The following is a 20,933-nucleotide window of genomic DNA, read 5'->3' on the forward strand; positions in this document are numbered from 1 at the left end:
AAGATTCTCTGGTCTGATGAAACCAAGATTGAACTCTTTGGCCTGAATGCCAAGTGTCACGTCTGGAGGAAAACTGGCACCATCCCTACGGTGAAGCATGGTGGTGGTAGCATCATGCTGTGCGGATGTTTTTCAGTGACAAGGACTGGGAGACTAGTCAGGATCGAGGGAAATATGAACAGAGCAAAGTACAGATATCCATTATGAAAACCTGCTCCAGAGCGCCCAGGACCTCACACTGGGGCAAAGGTTCACCTTCCAACAGGACAACGACCCTAAGCACACAGCCAAGACAATGCATAAGTTGCTTCGGGACAAGTCTCTGAATGTCCTTGAGTGGCCCAGTCAGAGTCCAGACTTGAACCCGATCGAACATCTCTGGAGAGACCTGGAAAATAGCTGTCCAGCGACGCTCCCCATCCAACCTGACAAAGCTTGAGAGGATCTGCAGAGAAGAATGCGGGAAACTCCCCAGATACAGGTGTGCCAAGCTTGTAGCATCACACCCAAGAAGACTCAAGGCTGTAATCACTGCCAAAGATGCTTCAACAAAGTACTGAGTAAAGGGTCTGAATACTTATGTAAATGTGATATTTCAATTTTTTTAGTTACATTTGCAAACATTCCTAAAAAACAGTTTTAACTTTGCCATTATGGGATCTTGTATGTAGATTAATGAGGGGAAAAAAATATTTAATCCAATTTAGAATAAGGCTGTAACGTAACAAAATGTGAAAAAAGTCAAGGGGTCTGAATACTTCCTGATTGCACTGTATGTACTGTCAATGTGACTGTAATTTCCTGAAGTCTGACCTTTTTACTTCTCTTTCTCTCACATCCCCTCTCTCTTGCATTCTTTCTGTAAATCATTACTGTAGACAGTCAGACAAATTCATGTTCTGGTGCAGACTAGCTTGACTTTGTATGAGAATACAATCTGCTACAATCTGCAATTTGCTACAGTATTTCACGTTTCTGGGTGCAGTTCTATAAAAAATGGACCAGTGGGACAACAGGTTTATTATCTCATAGCTGACTCAAACTGACGAGTTTATCCTTTATGCACAGCAAGGGTGTGGGAATCAGTAACTATGCAAATGTTTTTTGCAAATGAGCAGTTGACTATTTCCCTTGTATTACATGCTCGTTTGTCAGGTCCCCCCAAGAAAATGTATAGGCCTAACATGATAACACAGAATATAACCTATCATTATTTGAATGCTCACAGAGAACTGTATTGTGAGACGATTCGGGGAGCTATTTATAGCTGGGTGACTTAATGTGTTCAAGTTACACCTCTCTCCTCTGTTGGCAGTTATTTTTTTTATTTTTTTTATTGGGAACAGGTAGAAAAAAACATAAATAAACAAAATACAAAGGTGAAACTACGAAATAATAATAAAACAACATTTGTAAACAAACACTGTAGTTACTGTATAACACAAACACCAACAGTTCAAACACAAAATGCTAATTCAAAAACAGTATGACATGGACAAGAAACAAATAATTTTACCTATTCACCAATATACTATAATGAGTCATAGTCAATACAGTATATTACATTGATTTTAATTTCCACAAATGTACTGACAGATCGCAACGTACACTCATTATTATTCTTCAATAAATCAACATATCCCAAAATAGATTTTTGTTTTCAGTAATTACTGTATTACAAAACATCATATCAGAGGACATAATAGATAGACCAAAACATGTACACTGTAGTTCAACCTTTTCTCCATTGCAGTCAAGCAATCTGAGGGAGAAGCATGGTGAATTACCTAACACACTTTCTTAGAATAAGCCCCTTCTCTTCTCATTAGAAGGGAAGTCTTAGCCTTAAGAGTTCTCCTAATCCATAATCCCTTTCTATGCTCAGTCCTCACCCTCTAATTCGCTCGGTAGATTCTGCCCTGGCAGACTGCCATGCACTACTGCTCAGGATCCAAATCAGTATCAACAGCACTTGGATCTGATTGGTTGTCCCCTTCCGTCAGAAGACCATTGACCATCCTATAAGACAACAGGAAAAGGAGAGGCTTTAGTTGTGGATGTAGTCGTGGATTATGGGGTAGCGGACCAGGTAGCTGGGAGATGCAGTGGGGAAGGAGAGCTAATCTACCCAGAATTTGGCCAAACAGGTGGTTTGTCTCAGGGTAAATCTGGGTAAGTGAGTGATGGTGATGGAAACACTGATAACAGGGTATTGGGTTCAAATAAAGAATTTAAAGTTGCTGTTGTGCTCAAGTTTATGCTAATGACCTAACAGACAACATGTTCTTGCAATTTGCAGTCCTAAGTCCCCCCATGTTTAATTACTCACACTCAAGAAGGGTAAATGTACCAATAAAGTACATTGTTGATGTTGATCGTCTGCTGTAACATTAGGCTAAACTTATAGCACCTCATCATATGCTGAGAAGTGTCACTTCAGTTCTTTACAGTAAGAAGTGTCCACATTCCTGTTATACTATCTCTCCCTCTGGCCTACTGTGTTTATATATATATTTTTTACATCTAAGTCAATTAGCAGACGCTCTTATCCAGAGCGACTTAAATGAACAATTAGGATTTAGGGCACATCGACCGAATTTGATTTAAAAACATTTTTTTATCACCTGGTCAGGTCGGAGGTTCGAACCAGCGACCTTTCGGTTACTGGCTCAACGCTCTAAACTTCTAGGTTAACATCCAATCTCGATAATCAGCACTCTGCTATGAAGATTGTGTTCCCCAATACTTGACCAATGACTAACTTGTTAAGCACACGTTTGTTATGCAGACTTTGGAAATTACTGTGACATGACGATTATTAACCCACATAGACAAAGTTGATATATCTGAAACAATCAGATGATCACACCCACTACCTGGAAAACTGATCCATCAAAATGCCACTGGACTTGTTTCGCTCTAGTTTCCATTGAAAACACCAGTTACCACACCTATGAAGAATCCTCAGGCGTCTGTAGGAATTGAAAGAAGCTTGAAAATTGCGCAGGCTGCCATATGTGTAAGTTGTGTCACGTATTTGTTGTTCTACTTATTTTGTTTTGCCTCTAAATTAAATCTCAGGTCACATCTGTTCATCAAAATGGTTAGGGCTACTAAAGTGTACATACAGTTGAAGTCGGAAGTTTACATACACTTAGGTTGGAGTTATTAAAACTCGGTTTTCAACCACTCCATACATTTCTTGTTAACAAACTATAGTTTTGGTAGGTCAATTAGGACATCTACTTTGTGCATGACACAAGTAAATTCTTCCAACAATTGTTTACAGACAGATTATTTCATATATAATTCACTGTATCACAATTGCAGAGGGTCAGAAGTTTACATACACTAAGTTGACTGTGCCTTTAAACAGCTTGGAAAATTCCAGAAAATGATGTCATGGATTTAGAAGCTTCTAATTGACATCATTTGCGTGAATTGGAGGTGTACCTGTGGATGTATTTCAAGGCCTACCTTCAAACGCAGTGCCTCTTTGCTTGACATCATGGGAAAATCAAAAGAAAATCAGCCAAGACCTCAGAGAAATAATTGTAGAGCTCCACAAGTCTGGTTCATCCTTGGGAGCAATTTCCAAACGCCTGAAAATACCACGTTCATCTGTACAAACAACAGTACGCAAGTATAAACACCATGGGACCACGCAGCCGTCATACCGCTCAGGAAGGAGAAGTGTTCTGTCTCCTAGAGATGAACATACTTTGGTGTGAAAAGTGCAAGTCAATCCCTGAACAACAGCAACGGACCTTGTGAAGATGCTGGAGGAAACAGGTACAAAAGTATCTATATCCACAGTAAAACGAGTCCGATATCGACATAACCTGAAAGGCCACTCAGCAAGGAAGAAGCCACTGCTCCAAAACCGCCATAAAAAAAGCCAGACTACGGTTTTTAACTGCACATGGGGACAAATATCGTACTTTTCGGAGAAATGTCCTCTGGTCTGATGAAACAAAAATAGAATTGTTTGGCCATAATGACTATCGTTGTGTTTGGAGGAAAAAGGGGGAGGCTTGCAACCAAAGAACATCATCCCAACCGTGAAGCACGGGGGTGGCAGCATCATGTTGTGGGGGTGCTTTGCTGCAGGAGGGACTGGTGCACTTCACAAAATAGATGGTGTCATGAGGATGGAAAATTATGTGGATATATTGAAGCAACATCCTAAGACATCATTCAGGAAGTTTGGTCGCAAATGGTTCTTCCAAATGGACAATGACCCCAAGCATACTTCCAAAGTTGTGGCAAAATGGCTTGAGGACAACAAAGTCAAGGTATTGAAGTGGCCATCACAAAGCCCTGACCTCAATCCTATAGAACATTTGTGGGCAGAACTGGAAAAGTGTGTGCAAGCAAGGAAGACTACAAACTTGACTCAGTTACACCAGGAGGAATGGGCCAAAATTCACCCAAATTATTGTGGGAAGCTTGTGAAAGGCTGCCCGAAACGTTTGACCCAAGTTATACAATTTAAAGGCAATTCTACCAAATACTAATTGAGTGTATGTAAACTTCTGACCCACTGGGAATGTGATGAAAGAAATAAAAGCTGAAATAAATAATTCTCTCTACTATTATTCTGACATTTCACATTCTTAAAATAAAGTGGTGATCCTAACTGACCTAAGACAGAGATTTTTTTACTAGGATTAAATGTCAGGAATTGTGAAAAACTGAGTTTAAATGTATTTGGCTAAGGTTTATGTAAACTTCTGACTTCAACTGTATGTTTAATGTTACGGAATGGCTCTTATATCAAGTAAACACTTCTAGCTAGGTTGTTGTGATTATTTTTAGTTGAGAAATGTAGAATAAATATTTGTTTGCGCTATGCTCTTTTGACAAGTTGTTTATTACTTTAACAGTTTGAGATTACTTTACTTTAACAAAAAAATATTTAAAAAAATCCTAAATAAAGTGTGTAGGTATCTTTTCATTTCAATATTGAGCATTTAAATTCCTGAATGGTAATTCTAAATTGTTGCTCAAATTAATCTACCAACTGTGGACTCATGTTCTGTTTTAGGATGATGTTCTAAACTGAAGGTGATAGCATAGAGATAGATAGAGGACTAATCTCTGTATCTGTGCCATTATAGTGTCTGTGACAGCATGGGCAGCACCATTGAGGCTATCTCCATTTTGAAATAGTACATTTTCTTCTTCACAATAAGCTGATCTCTCCTGATGACCCAGTTGGGCCTGACTCCAACAGGGTCACCATGATGGATCAGCTAATGAAGTTGGAAGTCCCACCCAGTTGACATTAAAATGGTGGAAGCCCTCAATGGCGCTGGCCATGCAAATACGGCCTTTTGGCCGCTAGATGCCTCTATCATTGTCTTTGGGTGATAGCTTGGTCTGTTAGCTTCACAGACTACTGGTGGGCGTGGCTTGAGCCTTGCTACAGTACATACACCCACCCACTGAGTGACAGCTGATGGAATCAGATACCATCTATTTGGAGTCAAAAGTATTGACCTTCGGAAGAAGCCAAGCAAAACAAACAAGCTCATAGTTTCACAGTTGTTGTTATAGTATTTGTCTCCTAATTTAGAAAACATTCTTGTGTTTTTATCTTTCACCTTTTAAGAAATGTGCTATATAAATAAAGTTTGATTTGATCATAGATACTGTAGTTCATTGAGATATTATCAAGTTGAATTTCTACTGTTTCTTTTTCTATTCACTGCCATTTTTTGTTTGGCCACTTTCTAACATATGATCATAATTCTGCATTTACATTAATTTGGAAGCCTTTGGTCTAATATCCACTAAACTAGTAGCTAGACAAAGGGAGTAAAGGGAAACACTCACCTCTCACTGCTTTTGGACATATTTGGCTCACTTCCTCGTGTCCGGCCCCGTGGTGTGCCTGGGTTGGACAAATCCTGTTGTTGTGTTGTCAGGCTGGGTCTCTGGTCAGACTGGCTGCGCCGACTGACAGTCTGGGACCCGCGTGTGGACAGCCTTCCCCGGGAGGGCTCACCATAGGGCCTGGGGAACGTAGAGCTATAGTGGGGGGTCCAGCTCTGGGAGTTGGATTGGCTATTTTGACAGAACACAGATCGGGCATCGTTGAAGGACACTGAGGGTGACATGTCTTCACCACTGTCCTCCCTACTCCATCCCAAGACCCGGGGAGAGGATGGACGTGAGGGTGGATTAGGCTGTGCGAAAGCAGGGGGGTTTGGTAGTCTGTGGTGTGTAGAGGGACAAGAGGGTGGTAGGCGAACTCTGGAGACTGGTGGGACGGTCGGTGGCATGCTGGTGGGGTAATACTCCCCCTCATAGGGGTTGCTGCTTCCTTGCCGGAGACTCACCCCAGCTCTAAGGGGTCCTCGAACCCCCGGGTCAGGTCTGTTTGCAGCGGATTCAGCTGCGTTGCGCAGGTGGATGATCTTGCGGGCCTTATGGTAGAGAGAGGCGGCTTGCTCACTCTCTTGGTCGCCTTCAGATGCTGGCTGCTGTCCACACCTCGTCACAGGATCCTGTCTGATTGGTCCGACACTTCCACGGTTGGGCAACACCGTCATGTTCTGCAACGAGGCCCTCAGGCGCTGAGAGGCGGTGCTCCTTTGGCGTGGCACAGGGTGGCCCCTACTGTCGGTGTCCTCCTCTTCCCCTTCCTCATCATCCGGGTTTTCCTCATTGCTCTCATAGGAATTGTCCATCAGGACTTCAGGGGAAGGGGGGGGCAGGTTGTCATCATCCAGGCCTTCCCCGCCTTCCGCAGCCCAGATGTTCTTATTGTTGTTACCACTGACAATGTCCTCTCCACTTCCAATGTCGGGTAAGAGGGGAGTTACACTGCTCCTAGACCCCCTAAGGTGTGCACTAGGGAGACTTTGGCCTGGTCTGCCGTCCACCCCACCACTGAATGTGTTTATGAGTCTTTTGACGGAGTTGCGGCCAGGAGGTTGTGGTGCTATCGCTGGTAGTGAATTTGGTGCTTGGTTTGCCTTTGTGGACCCTTTGAGTCCATATCTGGCAACCCTCTGCCCCCCTGAAGAGTATCTTCTCAGAGAGTTGTTTCCCGTCCGTCGGTCCAGGTCTTTCTGTTGCAGCTCCTGAACATGTAGAGAGTCTATGGACATTGACCGTGGTGGTCTCACTGGCCTGCCCAAGGGGGCAGCTGTCTGGGGCCGTTTGGGTGGCTGCCCTTTGCTGTGCTTGGTGTTCTGTATGGGGTCTGGCGGGGATGAGTTGGACCGCACCCTCCCTGACCTCTCTTCCTCTTCATCCTCCTCATCTTCATCATCATCATCCTCTTCCTCATTTTCTTCCCCCTCCTCACCTTCGTTAAGGCATACCTGGTCAGGTGAATGGCTTGGGGGTGTGGGGCGTGCACTGCCACCGGACCCAGAACTCCCCCATTGACGACAGTGGCGCTCTGATCCCATCAGTGACTCGTTCTCTCCCCCGATGCCGCTGTCCTCGCTGTGCAGGGACAAGTCATCAAGGTTGCACTTGGCAGCTGCCTCCACGCGTGCCAGCACCTGGGTCAGACGCTCCTCTACTGCCCGCTTGGACAGCAGCCTCTCTCCCAGTAGTCTAGATAACGAGGCGAAGAAGTCCGCCGCCTCTTCCAGAGCGGTGTCTCCCAGGCCTTGGATCGAGCTCCCCACCAGCTTCATCTTTTCAGTTGAATGCTGGAGCAGCAGCTGCAGCAGATCTGGGGGGGTTTCTGATGGGTCAGCATTGGGCTTGGAGGGGGTGGGAGCTGGGTCCCTTATCTCAGAGGGCCAGGCCATGTGGTTGCCATGCTCCTTCAGCATCAGCTCCCCTTCCTCAGCCATCTCCTCCAGGGCCTGGTTGACCTCCTCGAAGCGCATCACAATGGCTGTCATCATGGGCTGCAGGGAGAGCTGGGTCTGGGCGGCCTGGTTCAGCAGCCCCAGCAGGGTCTCACACTTGGAGATGTTGGGGTTCAGGTATTCGTAGGCGGCCTGGTGAGCTCTCACCATGTGCATGGGAAGGTCCACCTTCCCCTGGGTGATTGAGGTGTTTATCTCCTTTTCTTTTCGGCAGCCCCGTTTGACGCCCTTATTCTTCCTTCGCTTCTTGACCTTTTTTGCCTGCTTTTCCGGTAACTTCTCACTGTGTGTGTCTCTCACCTGTGATGTCATTTTGACCTCTATTTGAGAGACGGCCCCTAGGTTTGACACAACGGCTGTGATGGGGGCCATGTCCGCCACTTTTCCCAGGGCGGCCATAGGATTATCCTCTTCAGCTGATAGTGGGAGTTCCTCCACTTCTTCGTCAATATCCATATTGTCAATATCTTGGTTTTCTCCCTCAACAGGCTTGATGTTACCCACCTCTGGTGGTACTGGCAGCAGAGCCTTGTGTACCCCATCTGGGATCCCTGGGAAGAGATGATCTTTGGATGGGGAACAACCCATTTTTTATGTCCAGACGTTGAAAAAGACTTTAGATTAAAAATGTCAGTTTGGGATGTGATTTCAATAAAGAGATACAAAACCAAATATTTAGCCTAGTAAGTGTGGATAGACCTGCTCATCCATCGGTGCTTCTGTCTGATTACCTTTGAAAACTTGGGTGTTCAGCAGGGTGCATATCTTACGAAAACTCGGCAACAATTTATCCTCTAAATCAATCTTCTTTACTGGGTTCTTGAATAGATGGATCATACCGACTTTCCTACGGGGTTCGTAGATGAGGCTTCTGGAAGCTATGAGGTCCTACCCAAGTAACAGAGCCAGAGAGACTGAGTAGCTGAAAGGATCACATAGGATTGGAGGACTCTTCTTCTCTCTCCTTTAGCATGCACAGATGGTCAAATTAAGTGAATTATGCGCACACACACACACACGCACACACAGACACATAAGACTTTAAGCTCATCAAGGTAATCAGGGCCCACATCGTCAGGTGTCTTTTTTAGCCTTGTCTAAGGATTGTTTACAGGCAAGATGTAGGTAATATCAAAGACAGGAAGCTACCTGTGTTCCCTAGTTCAGTTACTTTGCTTTTGTTTCCCAATTATCCATTTATTATCCATATACCATGCTTTCCTCCTGGAGTCCTGTAAAGTTTACCTTGTCATAGGTTTCTCTATGTAGACATCTATGTTATGTTACTTACATTTTGATTTACTGAATTGAAAAACTGATTGAATAGAACTGCTATAAAGTAATCTAAAAGTTCTAAGTTAATTTTGATAATACATCAAACCAGCGGATCAAGCCAAGTGTCTATACTGAATTGCAATACGTTTTCAGAGTTTAAGATGACATGTATAAGTCTATGATCAGCAGACAGAAGTCATAACATACAGGTGTATAACAGTATGTTTATAAATACAGTATGTTAAAGTTTCTCAGACAGATGCACATCATTGAGAATACGCATTATTGAGATTACAATGACACACTACACAGACTGAAGTTAATGAACCACAACAGCTATCATTCTGCTTAGTTGAGCATACTGTATTTTATCAGTGCCTAACATACTGATAACAAAGCATAAAAAAACCTGCTTGGATCATATATGTTTCGACATACTGTATGTCATACATTGGGCATATCAAGGCCTCTGTCATACATTGGGCATATCAAGACCTCTGTCATACATTGGGCATATCAAGACCTCTGTCATACATTGGGCATATCAAGACCTCTGTCAGATATTGGGCATATCAAGGCCTCTGTCATATATTGGGCATATCAAGGCCTCTGTCATACATTGGGCATATCAAGGCCTCTGTCATACATTGGGCATATCAAGGCCTCTGTCATACATTGGACATATCAAGACCTCTGTCATATATTGGGCATATCAAGGTCTCTGTCATACATGGGGCATACCAAGGTCTCTGTCATACATTGGGCATATCATTGTGATTACAATGACACTCTACACAGACTGAAGTAAATGAACCATAACAGATTATCATTCTGCTTAGTTGGGCATACTGTATTTTCTCAGTGCCTAATATAATGATAACAAAGCATACAAAAAACGTGCTTGGATCATATATGTTTTGACATGCTCTATTTCATACACTGGGCATATCAAGGCCTTTAGGCATATGTCAGGGCATTCGATCAGGCCATACATTTGGGTATATACCAAGGCATTCGATCAGGCCATATGACAGGGCATTTGATCAGGTGATACATTTGGGCGTATGACAGTGCTAGGGTTGAAAAGGGTGGGTATATTACTGGAAGCTTTATAAGTTTACCAGTAAACTACCAGCATTTTGCTATCTTTCATGGATTTTATGTAATCTATCTCAAGACATCTAGTGGCCCTTTTGGGTACTTCTATGTCCAGGTGTCTATGTCCAGGTGTCTATGTCCAGGTGTCTAATTCTGTCTGGCCCTCTGTGTGGCCTTATTATGTCAAATATATGAAATAATTCAATAAGATGACTTTAAAATAGAATGACAGCTGTAAAAATAAATCTTAAATATAAACCATCAACTTAGTGAATACCATTGGTGATTAGTATGAGGGTTTCAGCATGAAATATAATTTCCATTATTTTTCACACTTATTTATTATTATGTCAACATGTATTCATTGTCAATGTTTTGATGTTAAACTGGTGGCAGTTGTGGAAAAAGTCAATAGTTGTAGGAGTTACAGAGTTAATTGAAAATAATGTAATTGTTGATTAGATGCTTTTTTCATTAATTATGCTATTTTCTCTTGAACCATATGGTCTATCTTCTAGAAACTCCTGGACAATATAGACACACATATAAGAAATGAATACTATACACTGAGTATACAAAACATTAAGAACACCTGCTCTTTCCATGACATACAGTGCATTCGGTAAGTAACCTTTTCCACATTTTGTACGATACAACCTTATTCTAAAATGGATTAAATAACAAATGTTACTCATCAATCTACACGCAATACCCCATAATGACAAAGCAAAAACAAGAAAAATAAAAAAAGCAAAAACCAAGCCGTGAGGTAAAAGGAATTTCCCACAACAGAATGACATGAAAAGGGGTGCGAATAAGGGAAGCAGAGAAGTTCCCCATATGGCCCACCAGAGTACTTGCTCCTACCGGTGAGACTGGTCTTTTACCGGGCACGAGGACACAAAATGACCAAAAGTCCCCCAATACAGACAGCTCTTTGTGCTGATCCAGTGTTGCCATTCCGCTGGCGACAGCCCAGCCCTGCCTAGTTGCATGGGCTATGGAAAAAGTGCCTCGGCCCTCCCAGGTGACTCTCGAGGAAGGTCGTGAAATCTCGGGTGCTCTCGGCCACGGGACCGTCGGGGACTTCTGGGATGACTCGGAGGCGAGGTGGAATCCCTGGACGTGCGAGTGAAATCGAATTTCCTCTCCATCCGTCGTTCCGGCAATCACCCATCGATGTGGATGGTCAAAGTGATGAGGGAGTCAAAATCTGTGGGTAACTCCCGAGCCGCAAGCTCATCCTTAACCTCCTCCTAGACGCTGTGCAGGTACATGTCGAACAGTGCATCCGGGTTCCACGCACTCTCCGCTGCCAACGTACGGAAATCCACCGCATAGTCGGCCACAGTGCGGGCATCCTCCTGGAGCTGGATTAGCTCCGGGCCGCTTCTCTCCCAGAGAACGAGGCATCAAAGACCTTCCTCACCTTTCCCCCGAACCCCTCCAGGCTCGCGCATACGGCCGGCTGCTGTTCCCACACGGCGGTAGCCCAGGTGAGAGTCCTTCCAGACATCAGCGTGATGAGGTAGGCTATTTTGGAGCGATCCGATGGGAAGGAGGAGGGCTGAAGCTAGAAAATGAGGGCACACTGAGCTAAAAACGCCCGACAGGTGCTCAGTTCTCCATTAAAGCGTTTTGGTGGAGGTAACCGGGGCTCCCGAGAAGGTGGAGTGGCCGGTGGGGCGGCGCCGAGTTGCTGAGGGGCGGTGGGGTTACCACCGTGGCAGGCTGCCCCCCAGATGACACATCATTTTTCCAGCAGCATGTCCAACGCCCGGTCATGGCGCTCAGCCAACGTCTGGACCCCCTCCATCAGCCCACGAAGCAATATCAGTGGAGGCTGTTTGGGTGGAGATGGCGTTGCGCAGCTGGTCCGGGTCTGCTGGGTCAGTCATGGCCAGTTCGTACTATCAAGTATGAAGGTAAGACCCAGATGCAGACCACGTCGAATTAACAATAGTTTAATATCCAAACAGGGGCAGGCGATAGACAGGTCAAGGCAGGCAGGGGTCAGTAAACCAGAGGTGGGGCAACAGTACTGGGCGGCAGGCAGGGTCAGGGTAAGGGGCACGCAGAGTGGTCAGGCAGGCGGGCTCAGAGTCAGGACAGGCAAGGGTCAAAACCAGTAGGGTGAGAAAAGAGAAACTGGAAAAAGCAGGAGTTGAGACACAAAACGTTGATTGGCTTGAACAAACAAGACGACCTGGCAACACAAACAGAGAACACAGGTCTAAATACACAGGGGATAATGGGGAAGATGGGCGACACTTGGTGGGGGGTGGAGACAATCACAAAGACAGGTGAAACAGATCAGGGTGAGACAATAAGGCTGTAATGTAACAAAATGTGGAAAAAGTCAAGGGGTCTGAATACTTTTACGAATGCACTGTAGACTGACCAGGTCAATCCAGGTGAAAGCTATGATCCCATATTGATGTCACTTGTTAAATCCACTACAATCAGCATAGATGAAGGGGAGGAGACAGGTTAAAGAAGGATTTTTAAGCCTTGAGACAACTGAGACATGGATTGTGTATGTGTTCCATTAAGAGGGTGAATGGGCAAGACAAAAAATGCAAGTGCCTTTGAACGGGGTATGGTAGTAGGTGCCAGGCGCACCGGTTTGTGACACCAGCTGCAGCTGCGTTTTTCACACTCAACAGTTTCACTTTTATAACAAGAATGGTCCACCACCCAAAGGACATCCAGCCAACTTGACACAACTGTGGGAAGCATTGGGCCAGCATCCCTGTGGAATGCTTTCGAATACCTTGTAGAGTCCATGCCAAGACAAATTGAGATTGTTCTGAGGGCCAAAGGGGGGGTGGGGGGGGGGTGGGGGGTGGTATACACAGTGTATATCAATATTTTTTATATTTTGTTATTCAAGTATAAATTACCAAAGTGAACATAGATTGTCATAGATTTTCTGTTAATAAACAAAAACGACCAAAGAATCCGGTGACATTGGTAAATTACCGGTAGCTTTGCAACCCTAAGAGGCGAGGGTAATCAAACTAAGTGCCCAGTCTGAGCTCATAGAAAACTGTCTCCAAGCAGTTAGTCTCCCACTGTAATCCCTGCCAACCCCGGTCAGTCAGGTGTACCACACAGACTTAGAGAAATGACCTGTCTGTACCTCTCTGTTAGGGGAGCAGATCAAGCTTAGCCTGTGCCAGGCCTGTTGTTGTAACTTGCGTTATATAGTTTCATTTATCTTTTCCATCACTTCCTTGTTGTGGGAGTTTCCATGATTTATGTTGATTAGATTTGTGTTATTTCCTTAGCCTCTTAGCATGGCTCCATCAACCCGTAACAAGTAACTGCATCTGAAATAGCATTGTTCTTCTAAGTATAATGACTTGTATGTAGATAACTACCTATTTATTGTCTTTATGTTGTCTTCTGGGAACTACAGTATGTGCTCCCATCAGGACATGCAGTCAGTGTGCTGTTATAATTTGGAGTTTAGGTTAGGACGATTTGTATTTAGCACGTCTCTCCCTGTTTCGACAGCAGTGACTGGTGCTTGTGTAAGCTATGCTGTATGGCTATTCTCAGCTGTTTTTCATCCTGATCTGTGCTTTGGCCAACCATTCAGTGTGTTAAGCTTTGGCTACACCACAAGCCTGGCCAACCAATACAATTAGCCTGATGTATTAATGGAGTCTAAGGACAGAGAGGCAGAGATTAATGTTTTTGATACAGGTGGAGGTGTCCATTATATAATAGCATACTTGTTTTTCTGTTGTATTTGTGGCTCAATCAGGTAGAAGTATGACTTTGTTACTATGCAAATTACACCATAGAATGAAGCAAGTAGGTCTCCAAAATTAAGGAAAATAACCATGACTTTATTGAATAATTATCTTGATTTGACAGATACCCGGTTAGCTGTTTACAATACAGATGTTCATATAAGGGGGAATCCTGATGTGTTCTTTTTTCATAAGAGTTAATGTACTGGCACAGGTCAGTCATCTTACGAAGACATTTCTTAACTCTTTTCAAAAGAGAAACAGAGAAAATTCAAAGAAGCAATACAAACATTATCCATGGCCCCCCTAAACAAAAGGCAACCTCACCCTCTACTTACATAAACATGAATATACAGTATAATGCTGATTATAAAAAAGTTTATTGGTAGCTATCACTATTGTATTTGAATGCTCACATTATGAAGCCTTTATAAGATGTTATCCTTTTAAAGTAGGTGCAACAGAAAGAACACCTCTAACCTCTCACCTCTGGCTGAGTGGGCCCAATGGCCCTCTCCAAGGGCTGTCTAGAGTTGAGGTGGAGCTATGAGGGGGGAATGGCCCTCTGATCTTAGTGCTGAGTGACTCCAAAGTCCCTGGAGGTATTACCCACCTCATGTCCTGCAGACTTAGTGGAAAAGATACGCAACCTCCTGAAAATCCTCTAATCTTCCCTCCCTCTGACCCGGTGCATGGTAGATCTACCTCATAGCCCCTGGGGAGGAAGTGTCAGAAGATGATGCCGTAGCTGGAGACTAGAATAGCATAGGCCTTTCTGGGTGGTGGCGCTCTGTTCACTCCTGAAGATGTATAGTAGTTGGGGATGAAACCCACCCACCCACAAGCTACATTAGCATGCTAAATATAATATAACCCAGGGCTTTCCAACCCTGTTCCTGGAGAGCTACCCTCCTGGAGGTGTACTCTCCAGCCCTGTATCTGGAAATCTACCCTCCTGGAGGTGTACTCTCCAGCCCTCTACCTGGAAAGCTACCCTCCTGGAGGTGTACTCTCCAACCCTGTTCCTGGAGAGCTACCCTCCTGGAGGTGTACTCTCCAGCCCTGTTGGAGGCACACATCACACTGGAGCTTTATTTGCATGCTCTGTGGGGATGTTGTGTCGTCTACCTTGGGAGATTCAAAGATTGGCCAGAGGGTGCAAATGACCCCCTGGACAGCAGTGTGATGATTAGTGGAGGCTTGTAAAGCTTATGCAGGCGCTCCTCTTTTGCTGGATCAAAGGCTAGAAAGGCCAGAAATATATGTGCGAAGGCCTTGATTAGAGAGCAGGAGACACAGTGTGAAGCCCAGGCCCTGCAGGGTCTGGTGAGCCCGACAAAGTTGGAGGCTTGGTTTGCCTACACTCTTAGAAAAAAAGGTGCTATCTAGAACCTAAAAGGGTTCTTTGGCTGTCCCCATAGAATAACCCTTTGAAGAGCCCTTTTTGGTTCCAGGTAGAACCCTTTTGGTTCTAGGTAGAACCCTTTTGGGTTCCATATACAGTCGTGGCCAAAGGTTTTGAGAATGGCACAAAGATTAATTTTCACAAAGTCTGCTGCCTCAGTGTCTTTAGATAGTTTTGTCAGATGTTACTATGGAATACTGAAGTATAATTACAATCCTCTAATCGTTGACACATAAGTGTCAAAGGCTTTTATTGACAATTACATGAAGTTGATGCAAAGAGTCAATATTTGCAGTGTTGACCCTTCTTTTTCAAGACCTCTGCAATCTGCCCTGGCATGCTGTCAATTAACTTCTGGGCCACATCCTGACTGATGGCAGCCCATTCATGCATAATCAATGCTTGGAGTTTGTCAGAATTTGTGGGTTTTTGTTTGTCCACCTCTTGAGGACTGACAACAAGTTCTCAATGGGATTAAGGTCTGGGGAGTTTCCTGGCCATGGACCCAAAATATCAAAATATCAATATCAATATCAATGAGAAGCAACCAACATGAATGGTCTCAGGTTGCTTTACTGTTGGCATGACACAGGACTGATGGTAGCGCTCACCTTGTCTTCTCCGGACAAGCTTTTTTTCCGGATGCCCCAAACAATCGGAAAGGGGATTCATCAGAGGAAATGACTTTACCCCAGTCCTCAGCAGTCCAATCCCTGTACCATTTGCAGAATATCAATCTGTCTCTGATGTTTTTCCTGGAGAGAAGTGGCTTCTTTGCTGCCCTTCTTGACACCAGGCCATCGTCCAAAAGTCTTCACCTCACTGTGCGTGCAGATGCACTCACACCTGCCTGCTGTCATTCCTGAGCAAGCTCTGTACTGGTGGTGCCCCGATCCCTCAGCTGAATCAACTTTAGGAGACGGTCCTGGTGCTCGCTGGACTTTCTTGGGCACCCGGAAGCCTTCTTCACAGCAATTGAACCGCTCTCCTTGAAGTTCTTGATGATCTGATAAATGGTTGATTTAGGTGCAATCTTACTGGCAGCAATATCCTTGCCTGTGAAGCCCTTTTTGTGGAAAGCAATGATGACGGCACGTGTTTCCTTGCAGTTAGCCATGGTTGACAGGGGAAGAACAGTGATTGCAAGCACCACCCTCCTTTTGAAGCTTCTAGTCTGTTATTCGAACTCAATCAGCACGACAGATTGATCTACAGCCTTGTCCTCGTCAACACTCACACCTGTGTTAACGAGAGAATCACTGACATGATGTCAGCTGGTCCTTTTGTGGCAGGGCTGAAATGCAGTGGAAATGTTTTGGGGGGATTCAGTTCATTTACATGGCAAAGAGGGACTCTGTAATTAATTGCAATTCATCTGATCGCTCTTCATAACATTCTGGAGTATATGCAAATTGCCATCATACAAACTGAGGCAGCAGACTTTGTGAAAATTAATATTTGTGTCATTCTCAAAACTTTTTGCCACGACTGTAGAACCCTTTCCACAGAGGGCTCTACATAAAACCCCCAAAAGTTCCATCGGGTGTTTCCGATGTGGACAGTCGATGGACCCTTTTGGAATCCTTTTTTCTAAGAGTGTATGAAACCAATCACACTCGCAAAGCTTGCTGCTAGCCCAGCCGTCATTACACAGGGCAGGACCGAGTTTGGGAAACCCTGCCTTAAGGGACCAAGTGCCATTTGGACACACGCACAGTAATGCTGATTTATGAGAGGCAGGGAAACAAAGTCAGAGATTGAATTTGGCACTGTTGGGATACATTTAAATATTCAGGTATGAAGTGCCTGGATGAGACATGAGATAGACAACAACGTGAAGGCAATAATTCAACAGGTGTAATAGCTTGGAAAAATAGTGTACAGAGGACAAATAAATTGACTAAAGAAGAAATGTCTTGACTCCAGACTTACCTCTGCTGACAGTAAAAGTCTCCTCTACAAAGGGGATACAGTTGTAGCAGCAGAACACATGGAAGACTTTCTTAATAAAACCAGCAACGCAAGATTCTGAGCTTCTAAACTGGGGAATGTGGGAGTGGGGGATAGATAGAAAATCCTTCAAAGCTTTGCAGAAATAACAACTATGGCAAGATGTGCATAGAGCCATGGCTTCGGGAAGATGTTTAGGGGTGTGGGTGCAGAGAATTGTGTTGTCCCTGTGCGGCTGACAACTATTTTTGTCCACTCATACACGAGTAATAAAGGCTCAGTGCACTCATTTATTTTTTATAGATATATATTTTTTATAATAATCTGATTAATCACGGGGGTGCTGCAGCACCCTCAGCACCCCTTCTTACCACGGCTATGCATAGAGCACATTCTTTTTGTTTTAAGTGGTAATATGGCAATTGTTTTATTTTGCTCTTACCATGTTGTTGCGTAGAAAGCCAATGATTTATTTTATGCGTCAACCCAAATTATTTTTAGCTGATGTGTGAAATCTCCCCCTTATTTTTTCTCCATATTTTCCCCACATTATCAGATCATAACCATCCACAAAGTCAGCACATTTGTTCAAAACGTACGTTTTTTTATATTTCCAAAAGCTACAAGGACTAAGAAAATATAATTGGTTTTAGGTGAAAATAAATCTTGCTTAAAATTGTTTGATCTTGACCACACTCAATTATCAGAAAGTAAATGACATTACTTTTTTTTATCATGGGGAAAAGTTCTGTCCTGGTGTCATTGCACTTGAGCAGCTCCCTCAGGGCGTGAACTATGACATACACAGACACTCACTCTGTGTAAGCTTCAGTTGTGTCCACTGCATGGACCAGGAAGTCATCATCAGCCTGCTGAGGGTCAGGCAGACTGATTTTCTGCGGCACCAACCAACTGCTAACCAACCAACTGCAACTTAATGTACTGAATGGAGTTGTTACTGTAGGATGAGAAATCACATGCACTGCAGCCTCAGTTAGCCTAGCTAGCTAACATTAGCTAGCTTAACTAGCTTCTCCCGGTTTGATGCAGTCTAAGGCAGGTACTACTTAATCATATTTGATGATGGGACCAAATATGGGCCCGTGAAGACCTCTACTACAGTGTATTGCCAAACTTCCATAACATACATCTCTCTCTCTCTCTCTCTCTCTCTCTCTCTCTCTCTCCACCTCTGTTCTCTCTCCATCTGCCCTATTCTGTCACTTTCTCTGTGTCTTGTATGTTACTGTCTGTGTCTTGTCTGTTACTGTCTGTGTCTTGTCTGTTGCCATCTCAGGTTCTTGTTTGTTACTGTCTCCTATGTCTAACCTCTTCTGTTATGGCTTGTTCTGTTCTTCTGGTGTCTCTCTCCATCATATCCTATTCTTCTGTTCCGGTCTCTGTTTATTGTCTGGTGTGTCCCTTTGTGATAAAATGGTCAAGGGGATACTGTGGTAGCTTAACTTGTATTGGTCCTGTGTCTGGGTCACCTAAATCACTCAATCAGTGCATGGGTCATATTGAAAAAAAACACCAAGAATTTGCGTGCCATACATAGTGTCACGCTCTGACCTGAGAGAGCCATTTTATGTCTCTATTTAGGTTGGTCAGGGTGTGATTTGGGTGGGCATTCTATGTCCCTTTTTCTATGCTTTGTTTTGGCCTGGTATGGCTCTCAATCAGGGACAGCTGTACATCGTTGTCGCTGATTGGGAGTCATACTTAGGCAGCCTGTTTTCCTTTGGGGTTTGTGGGTAGATATTTTCTGTTTAGTGTTAACAAATTCCACGCTGCACCTTGGTCCGCTACTCCTTCAGACGGCCGTTACACATAGCCTATTATGTTTGTTTAAAACAAAAGAATTGCATACAACTGTGACCCAAACTGGCCATTGTTTTATTAGAAAAAATATGGCGCTTTATATTGTCCACTTATATAGCATTTTAATGAAAGAGATGGAGACCCGCACATTGTCAAAATAGAGGAATATATCTACATGATACGTTAGGAAAAGTTGATCATTGTCTCTTTGCTGAACCAGTCAATCATTAAACAGAACCAAGACGTTCTAAGGAAGGTCCAACAAAACTCCTTTTATTCAGAAGAAGCGGGACTAACGAACAGATGTAAACCACATGTTGAATAGAGTGATATGATAAAGCCCACAGAGCAAAGGCAACAATAGGAGGAACTGCGGAAGAAACAAAGGGTTGGGAAAGAGGAAGAATGGTGTCAGACATCATAAAGAAGAATCTGGACCAGTAGGAGTGACATCTCTGGAGAAAGTGGACCCTTGCCTTTTGGATGATCCATTTGTGGTTTCAGGGTGGGTGAGAAAGGAGTTGGGTGTAGTTGAATCAGTAAAGGTAACCAGTACTGGACTAGTGATATTTCTTTGTGTTTCTTCTGACCAACTTGGGTCAAGATCTGTTTCTTGCTTTGCTCTTAGGAACAGGGCACCACTGAAAGGAGTGATTTCTGGGATATCGTTAAATGTGGAGGTGGAGCAATTGAAGTTGAAAATTCCCGGTGTTCGGTGCTTGGTGCGATGCAGACCCGGTGGTGAGCATGGTGAAACAGAGGAGTCATTGTCCTTTTGAGTTTTGAGAGTCTATCTGACAAAGTCATGTTAGGATATATCAGTTTTTTCTTTGTGAAGTGCCTTTTTCATCCAAAATAAAAGATGAACAAATTCTACGCTGCACCTTGGTCCTCTACTCCTTCAGACGGCCGTTACAGAACTACCCAGCTACAACGGACCAAGCAGCGTGGTAAGGAGGAGCAGAGGGTTCAGGACTCCTGGACTTGGGAAGAGATACTGGACGGAAAGAGACCCTAGAGACAGACTGGAGAATACCGCTGCCCGCCGGAGGAGATAGAGGCAGCGAAGGCAGAACTTCGTTTCTAGGAGGATCGGCTGGCACGGCGAGAGGAGGAGAGGTAGCCCCAAGATTTTTTTGGGGGGGGGGCACATGGGACGGTTTGCGATGCCGAGGATGGAACCAGAGCCAGTCAGGGTGAAGTTGGAGGTGAGCGAAGGGAGCGAAGCAGAGACAGTGAAGCAGTTGATGGGGAGATTGGAGGAGAGGGATATGAGAGAGCTGCTGTGTTGGTGCATGAGGCACGACATTCGCCCTACGGAGCGTGTCCTCGAATTGATGTCACCTGAGTCAGCTCTCCGTACTCGTCCTGAGGTGCGTGCTAGCCGTCTGGTGAAGACTGTGCCAGCCCCACGCAACAGGCCTCCTGTGCGCCTCCCCAGCCCTGCACGTCCTGTGCCTGCGCCCAGAGCCAGGCCTCCTGCAGGTCTCCCCAACCTGGTGAGTCCTGTGCCTGCTCCCAGAGCCAGGCCTCCTGCAAGTCTCCCCAGCCTGGTGCGTCCTGTGCCTGCTCCCAGAGCCAGGCCTCCTGCATGTCTCCCCAGCCTGGTGAGTCCTGTGCCTGCTCCCAGAGCCAGGCCTCCTGCATGTCTCCCCAGCCTGTTGAGTCCTGTGCCTGCTCCCAGAGCCAGGCCTCCTACAAGTCTCCCCAGCCTGGTGTGCCCTGTGCCTGCTCCCAGAGCCAGGCCTCCTGCATGTCTCCCCAGCCTGGTGGGTCCTGTGCCTG

At 44.7% G+C, this 20,933-nt stretch overlaps 1 protein-coding gene across 1 annotated transcript; it reads right to left on the bottom strand.

Moving 5' to 3' along the window:
- Positions 1-1,349: 1,349 nt before the first annotated feature.
- Positions 1,350-8,743, bottom strand: pcare2 (photoreceptor cilium actin regulator 2). Its single transcript, XM_045721069.1, has 2 exons — positions 5,839-8,743; positions 1,350-2,019 (listed from the first exon to the last, which is right to left on the bottom strand). The coding sequence occupies exons 1-2, from the start codon at positions 8,424-8,426 to the stop codon at positions 1,938-1,940; spliced, it is 2,670 nt and encodes an 889-aa protein (XP_045577025.1). The 5' UTR covers positions 8,427-8,743; the 3' UTR covers positions 1,350-1,937.
- Positions 8,744-20,933: the final 12,190 nt, after the last annotated feature.

This window comes from Salmo salar, chromosome ssa06, assembly GCF_905237065.1.
Source record: "Salmo salar chromosome ssa06, Ssal_v3.1, whole genome shotgun sequence".
NCBI lineage: Eukaryota > Metazoa > Chordata > Actinopteri > Salmoniformes > Salmonidae > Salmo > Salmo salar.